The 8,188-nt window shown below is 41.5% G+C and overlaps 1 protein-coding gene across 1 annotated transcript in view; it reads left to right on the forward strand.

Moving 5' to 3' along the window:
- Positions 1-5,983, forward strand: part of Ube2n (ubiquitin conjugating enzyme E2 N) — a 34,588-nt gene extending 28,605 nt beyond the window's left edge. The window contains exons 2-4 of the mRNA XM_052753180.1: positions 1,166-1,412; positions 1,591-1,731; positions 2,343-5,983. Of these exons, the coding sequence (XP_052609140.1) occupies positions 1,166-1,412; positions 1,591-1,731; positions 2,343-2,383 (429 nt within the window). The 3' untranslated portion in view covers positions 2,384-5,983. The remainder of the gene's footprint in view (positions 1-1,165; positions 1,413-1,590; positions 1,732-2,342) is intronic.
- The last annotated feature ends 2,205 nt before the right edge of the window (positions 5,984-8,188 follow it).

Raw genomic sequence — 8,188 nt, forward strand, 5'->3', positions numbered from 1 at the left:
TTGCCTTCTCGTCAAGTAGGAAGCAGGGATGAGGATGACTATTTTGAGGTTTCAATAGTCATGGAAAACAGAATGTGGTATGATTTTTTTTGGGGGGGGAGGGGAGCATTAAAGACCCTTCACAGAATGTCAGTTTTAGGCCTATCAGCGTGGGCCAACACACTCTGCCTTCCTCCATTCTTTTAGGTGCCCTAGACATGTTCTTGTCTCTCCCTCCAGAGATAGGATTGTACTCTCTAGGTCTGGCTGACCTTGAACTCAAGAGACCTGCCTGCCTCGGCCTAAGCACTGGGATCCAAGGGTTTGCTTCGGCCACCACACCTAGTTGCCATCTCCAATCCTTCCTTATAGTTAGCCCTCTGTGTGTAGGGTTCCATTAGATGAAGATGGACAAACCCTACCTACGGGAGGAAAGTGTGTCTTTATTGAACGTATAAAGAATTTTGTCATTGTTGCTTAATTTGTATTAGCTACTTACATGACATCCACAATGTAGAAGGCACTACAAGTCATCTAGAGATGGTTTGAAATACACAAGAAGATTCTGTACTATAAATACAAACACTGTACTATTTTATGTAAGAGACTTCAGCATCCAGAGATTTTGATATCCTTGAGTACTCTAGACCTAAGCTGCCCTTGAATGCGAAGAGTGACCAAATTTTTTAGAAAGGTAGAGTTTAGTGGCTTAGGTTTTAGTAAAGTTTAGAACAAGTTGCCTTACCCATTGTGGCAATCCTGGTGTCATTTTTCTTTTCTTTTACATGAATGTAAAATCGGTTTTCTTAATCTCATCCCTGGCTGTCCTGGAACTCACTCTGTAGACCAGGCTGGTCTCAAACTCAGAGATCCATCTCCATCTGCCTCCCTAGTGCTGGGATTAAAGACATGTTAAAAGTCTTTAAATTAAAGCCCAGTGTTAACAGTCTTTTTAGCATTTAGTATTTTATTATTTGGGGGTATTTGTGCACGTGTGTGCCATATTTTGGTATGATTTGGAGGTCAAATAAACATTCTTTTCTTTGAATTTTACTTTTGATTGGCTAAATTATGTATCATTGCGAGATTCTGTTTTATCTAATTAAAAAGATGAACTTGTAATTTTAATTTTGGTGTTTAGTGAGATGACATGTGTTTCACAAGTGTGTGTGTTTTTCTGTTGTAGGAAACCCAGCGTTTGCTGGCTGAACCAGTTCCTGGCATTAAAGCAGAACCAGATGAGAGCAACGCCCGTTATTTCCATGTGGTCATTGCTGGCCCCCAGGATTCCCCCTTTGAGGGAGGGACTTTTAAACTTGAACTATTCCTTCCAGAAGAATACCCAATGGCAGCACCTAAAGTACGTTTCATGACCAAAATTTATCATCCTAATGTAGACAAGTTGGGAAGAATATGTTTAGATATTTTGAAAGGTAAGTGTTGTCTGTCACCTGTGCTATATGAGTGTGTCTTTCTTTCCTAAGCATTCCATATTTAGATGTAAACATTGTAATCTCATTTTATGCTAACACCAGTGTGGGGGAGGGAAGTTCAGTCTGGGCCTGTGTTTTCATGCTTCATCATATCATACTGGGCCTGTTACCTTCATAGATAAGTGGTCCCCAGCACTGCAGATCCGCACAGTTCTGCTATCAATCCAGGCTTTGTTAAGTGCTCCTAATCCAGATGATCCGTTAGCAAATGATGTAGCCGAGCAGTGGAAGACCAATGAAGCCCAAGCCATAGAAACAGGTACTGCATACTTATTCTTTGTCTGCTTCTGCTTTTCAAAACAAGTCTGTTACCATTTGTTTGTTGTTGTTGTTTTGTTGTTTTTTCAAGTGAGCTCAGATTAAAAATAATCTAGAAAAGGAGATCTTGCACTGTGGGTTTAACCACATGGATCTAACAATGAGTGTCTACTGTACTAGCAGCATGGGAAGAGACTGGAAAACTTGCAACTGTTTGTACTGTTTTGATGGTCCATTTAATGTATATAGATAGCAGTTTGTAGAGTGTAGAATCAAGCATCTTCCTGCTCCGGTCACAACAAAGTTAGAGAGGAACATAATCACCTATTCAGAAGTGAAAGATAAAACTTTGCCCATTTCTAGAATTTTATGAAAGGTTTAAATAGTGAGAACCTTAGAAAACAAACAAAACCCCTTTCTAATTAGTTGTCCTGTTTTGGTAATAAGACATTCAGAAAATGATCTGATCCAGTTTATAGGAGAGGCTCTGAATTTGGGAGGGTATATATAGTTAGCATTTCCACAAATGGTGTTTGTTTGCTGTTTTTGGTGTTTGGAAAGAAATATGATGACTCAGTAAACTAACAATTGCGTGTTTGTTTCTATCTACAGCGAGAGCATGGACTAGGCTATATGCCATGAATAATATTTAAGTCGATCAGATCATCGAGTGTACATCACTTCTCCTGTTCTGCCAAGACTCTTCCTTTTTTTGTTTGCATTTAATGGACACAGTCTTAGAAACATTACAGAATAAAAGCCCAGGCATCCTCATCTTTGGTGATTACATGCACATTAGCAAATCTCTGTCTTGTCCTGATTCACTGTTGTAAAGCATGAGCAGAGGCTAGAAGTATCATCTGGGTTGTTGTGAAATGTTGAAAGCAGTGACTCTGCTTGGATTCGTTTCCCCATCATGGTTTAAGTACAAAGCACTGTGAATGAAGGTAGTTGTCAGGGTTAGCTGCCAGGGGTATGGGTGTTTTTATTTTATTTTTTAGGGGGAAAGTAGTTTTATTTTAATTTTATGGTCTCCTTTCCCCCTCCCCCTCTTATGGGATCTAATTACAGTGGTTAAATGCAGCTAACCAGTCTTTTAGAATATGCTCTCTAGCCAAGTCTAACTTTAGACGCTGTAGATGGACAAGCTCGATTGTCTGAACCAAAATGGGAACATTAAATAAACATCACAGCCCTCACTAATAACATTGTGACTTTGCTGTCGAGTGTAGATTCTCTGCCCCCCCCCGACCCCCCCCCCCCCCCCCCCCAAGAAGAAACAAAAGCTTGTGACCATTTTGTATGGCTTGTCTGGAAACTTCTGTAAATCTTATGTTTTAGTAAAGTATTTTTTGTTATTCTCCTTTGCCTTTGTACAGTTTATTTTACTGTGTTTACTTCGCTTTCCCCATGTGACAATCGTATTTAAAATGAAAACGATGGAACATTCTGTTTTGGTCCTCGCCATCTGACAAATGGATTGGCAAGAGGAGAATTTGATCAGTTTGTTTCATTGATGCAGATTTGTGTTAGGATTTTACTGAGTGAGTATTTATAAACTGGCTGAGCATGCATGAAGCATCAGTATCTGTTCCCTCATCCCCTTTTTTTAACCACCTAGAAATTTTAAATAAATGTTACTTGATTTAATTAGGTGATCCTTGGTGTCTTGCCCAAATGTTTGAAAGTCGATCATACCTGACAGCCACAATAAAAAGGACAGGTGGGGTCATAGAGGACTCTCACATGTCCACATTTGAGCCTCAGATGTAGGTTAGGACTTTTCTCTTGGTTCTTGTCTGAAAACTCATGTGTGTTGTTTGTGCTGCTAGGAAACCAGTGGAGGTTTGTGGAGGCCGTTTTGAGTCTCTCTTCCTTGCAGACATTGTAAATCCCAAGCAACTGGCTTACAGGAAAGTTGCCAGCTTTCCAGGTCCAGTGCATTGCTCTCCCCTCCCTAGGGTTTGCTATGAGAATTCCTTCTCTCCTCCTTTTTTTCTTGAGGGGGTGTGTGCGTGTTTCTATGTAACCTCGGGTGTCGTGGAACTCACTGTAGAGACCAGGCTGGCCTCCACCTTGGAGATCCTGTTGCCTCTGCTAGGATTATAAAGGCCACCAGGGCCAGCTGCTCCCTTTGTCCTTTACTTTGGTGTTAATTACTAAAGAATTACTCTTTTCTTCCCATGTGAAGCCGTCCTTTTCCCCTTGTCCACCTGACTTTCTGGTTCTCGTTACATTGAAGTCCTGTCCATGTGAGTGCTGACCTCATGGTCAGGAATCTGTCTCTGTACTACTACAGTGGATACTGTAGCCCGTCTGCGTTTTCCTCACTGCAGAACTTCTGGAGTTTCTTCAGAGTGTGGTATATTTCATTGTGTTCCTATGTAAAATGAAGAATTATCTATTAAAATTACATTTTCAACATGTAAGAGCTTTTGGTGACTGGTAACTGGATCCTTCCAAATAAATGCATTTTGTTAACAAATAGTAAGTTTAGAATAAAATTGCTAATGGTCCTACCTGATACTGTAAATTTTAAAACTATCAACAGTTGTTACAATTCTTGGGCAGAGGGCATCTTTGGCCACAGCTAAGAAAATTCATTTAAAAAAAAAAAATTCACAGGACTTGAAGTATTTAGCCATTGGGCAGCATTACTTCCTGAAAGCCAATAGGCTGCTGGTTATGGCTGGTGTCACACAGTGACTTACAGGTTACCCACACATGGGGTTCTAGTGTGCACTGCGGTTTTAGTTTCCCAGCTTACATTATCATTTCCTGATTTCATAGCATCACTTTTTTTTTTAATTTTGATGAATCCCCGCTGTTTTGATGAGGCTTGTACTCAACCAGTTGGGAAAAAACCATTATATATGCCTGGACTCCTCCTAAAAGACTTGGAGAAACAACATGTCAAGGTAGAGGTTGAATCCTAGCAACTGCATCTGGCCCATGGTTTCCTTGATTAAAAGCAGTTGGAGTTACATGGCAGTATTTGGGAAACTCGGGATATTCCCACCACGGCAGCTGATAACATTTGAATGATCTGAAGATGTGGCAGCAGTAGATTGAGACGCACTGTAGCCCGGGAACCTACTGACAGGGACTGAGTTGCAGACACAGTACAACATTCTGTATCATTCTCTTTCTGTAGGAATGGTGGGAGTCATGCCCAGCCTACCTGGTCCTGTTTTCTTATAAACTTTGACTTTGTAGCCCCAGATGAAGGAAGAAAATTCATTTGACAAAAGTATTTGAACATTTGCCTAATAACTAGCTCTGGATGTGAATGAATAGCCAGTTTAGGCATGAGGCACAGCACAATAGTTGCAGCTCTTGTCCTGGAGAAAGGAAGTGCTGGAAAGGCCAGACAGACACCTCCAGCCTCCATTCAGAGCCCAGTGAGAGAGGAAATCCAAACTCCAATTGACATCTTGAATTCAGTTCTGACTCCCTAGAGCAGTGGTTCTCAACCTTCCTAATGCTGCGACCCTTTGATACAGTTCTCATGTTGTGGGGATCCCCAACCATCACATTATTTTCACTGCTACTTCATAACTGTAATTCTGTTACTGTTATGAACCGTGATGTTTTCGAATAATCTTTGGACTCCCAAAGGGGTTGCAGTTTAGAGGTTGAGAACCACTGCCCTCAGGTGTCAATTTGAGCTTTGTGGTTTGAATGCTTTTGTTCTGCTCTATTTTGCTGTGATTCACTTCCACTCACTGTGAGACTAGTTATTCTTGGTTCTCTCAGATCTTACTTAGGCTTTCTGTCTATAATGCTGAAAACTAGGCCAGGAATGTACTTGTAAGATAAGCCTCATTGCAAATTGGTATATTAAAACCACAGATGCTGTGGTTAGCATTTCTCAAGAGGGTGGGGAAGAACATCTGGTGTCCTGTAAGGTAGCGTGAATCCAGCCAGCCAGGTAGACCTAAGTGGTGCTGTAGGACATTCTGATGGTTTAGAATGTTCATTTGGTGACTAACTACATCAGTAGCAGAGTTTTAGGAACACAATATAGGAAAGCTGTCCACATACAAATTATAAAAGATGAAAAATTGGGTATTCCATATGAAATATGTAATATTGGAATGTATTCTGGGGTTTGGTAACATTTTGTTTAGCTATGAAGCATGCTGCCTATCCTAAGGAACTATATCAGGGTTTATATTTTAAGTAACAAGGAAAACATGTTGAATGTAATAATTTCAAAGAAGTATAAATAATAAAAATCTATACCAATTGGATGTGATAATTTGTCTATTTCCTTCACTCTGCAGTCACTGATATTACTGAGGCTGGAGAAGTAGTTGTGCTAAGAATTAGCCTTTCCCACTACACATTTTTGTGGTGGTACTGGGGGTTGAACCCAGAACCTTTCTTGCACATGTTCAGGCAAGTTCTGCCCCTGATCTTTATTCTAGCCCTGTCAACCACTTGTATATGGGACAAAGTCTTTTGAAAGATATGTAACCTCACAAGCTTAACACAGGCCTTGAGGACCCTGTCATTGCTGGAATTTAGCCAATGACATTAGCCTGGAAGGTATTAAAAAATGGAGAAGCTGGGCTTGGTGACGCATGCCTTCTATCATCAGGAGGCAGAGGCAGGCAATCTCAAGTTCAAAGCTACCCTGGTCTACAGTTCTAGGAAGTCAGGACTATTTCAAGATCCTGTCCTGTCTCAAAAAAAAAAAAAAAAACCCCTGGGAGAAACCTTTTTTTTGTTTTTAATGTTATGTGTGGGTGTTTGGCTTGCATGAGCACCATGTTTGTGGTTGCTCTCCTTGGATCCTGTAACTGGAGACGCTTAAGCCACTGTATGGGTATACAAGGAATAGAACCTGCCTCTTCAGCCTCTTCCAGCTTGATTTTTCTGGGAGGTCCATATTACATTTTGCTAAGGGACCGTGTTGGTTTTTTTTTTTTTGGTTTTTCGAGACAGGGTTTCTCTGTGTAGCTTTGCACCTTTCCTGGAACTCACTTGGTAGCCCAGGCTGGCCTCGAACTCACAGAGATCCGCCTGGCTCTGCCTCCCGAGTGCTGGGATTAAAGGCGTGCGCCACCACCGCCCGGCGGTTTGTTTTTTAAATACTCCTTGAAGTCTACACAAGAAATGAAAAAAAAAAATGCTATAAAAATGAATTTTAGGAATGTTCTTTTGGCTAGTGAATTTTAGTACTCTCTAAAGGTGAGCTCCTAAGTGGACTATGGGCTCCTTGTCAAGGAAACTGCCACCAGGGGTGCTAGCTGGGTAAGGCATGAACAGGTGATGCTTTATAGAATTCCATCCCCCGTGACCGCAAAGATTCTGAGATGTCTCTGTAGCCCTGGCTAGATTTACCTGCGTCTTGACTGCTGGGATCAAAGGTATGCACTACCATGCCTGGTCCATGCAGAAATTCTTCAGGGTCAGGTTCATAGAGGACTTTGGGGAGGTTGGAGGGCAACCCTAGGTTTTGTTCCTACTCAGTTGCTTTCTACTGTTTTTGGAGACAGGCTGTTACTAGCCTAGCACAGCCTGGCTGGCCCATGAACCCTAAGGAATCATGTGTTCCCATGCTGGGATTACCATCACAACTTGACTTTTCACAAAAAGTGAAAAGTGGGGATAGAACTTGGGTCCCATGTTTGCTTAGCAAACACATTACTGTCTGGACTATCTCACTAAGATTTAATGATGTGTGTATAGACACATGCATGAGTGTAGGTGCCTGCCCACAGGCCACATTAATCTGCTGTCTGTGCGTGTGCCCCCCCCCCTCAAGATTTATAGTCATTTATGATCTCTGTGTAGCCATGGCTGTTCTGGAAGTCACTGAAGTTGTCCAGACTGGTCTCAAACTCCAAGATCTGCCTGCCTCTGCCTCCTGAGTGCTGGGATTAAAGGTGTTCACTAACACTGCCAGGCTTGAAGTTCTTGAGACAGGGTCTCTTTATATAGTCCTGGCTATACTAGAACTCTACTTAGACCAGGCTAACCTTGAACTCAGATTTATGTACCTCTGCTTTCCCAGTACAACTTCCCAGAGCTGGGATTAAAGGCATGTGCTACCCACCACACCCAGCCCAAACTGCTATCTTTAATCACAGGCCATACACTTCTAATTCTTTGTGTTTTGAAAATGTTGGTTATAGTAAGGAATGTCCTAATGATTTTTCTAGTTTTGGTTATTAACATACTATGAGACTAAAAAAGATTGGCAACATTTTAATGATAGCTCCTTTTAAGTCACCAATCCCAGTTAGTCATAAATGAAGATACAAGAGCTTTGTATGTGAGGGCCAATGGATGATGGTGAAGGTTTTTTTTTTTTTTTTTAAAGATTTAGCTATTTATTATAAGCGCCAGAGAGCCACCATGTGGTTGCTGGGAGTTGAACTCCTCTTCCTCTGGAAGAACAGTCAGTGCTCTTAACCACTGAGCCATCTCTCCAGCTCCGATGGTGAAGG

Source organism: Peromyscus californicus, unplaced genomic scaffold (genome assembly GCF_007827085.1).
Source record: "Peromyscus californicus insignis strain IS unplaced genomic scaffold, ASM782708v3 Scaffold_24__1_contigs__length_46423439, whole genome shotgun sequence".
Lineage (NCBI taxonomy): Eukaryota > Metazoa > Chordata > Mammalia > Rodentia > Cricetidae > Peromyscus > Peromyscus californicus.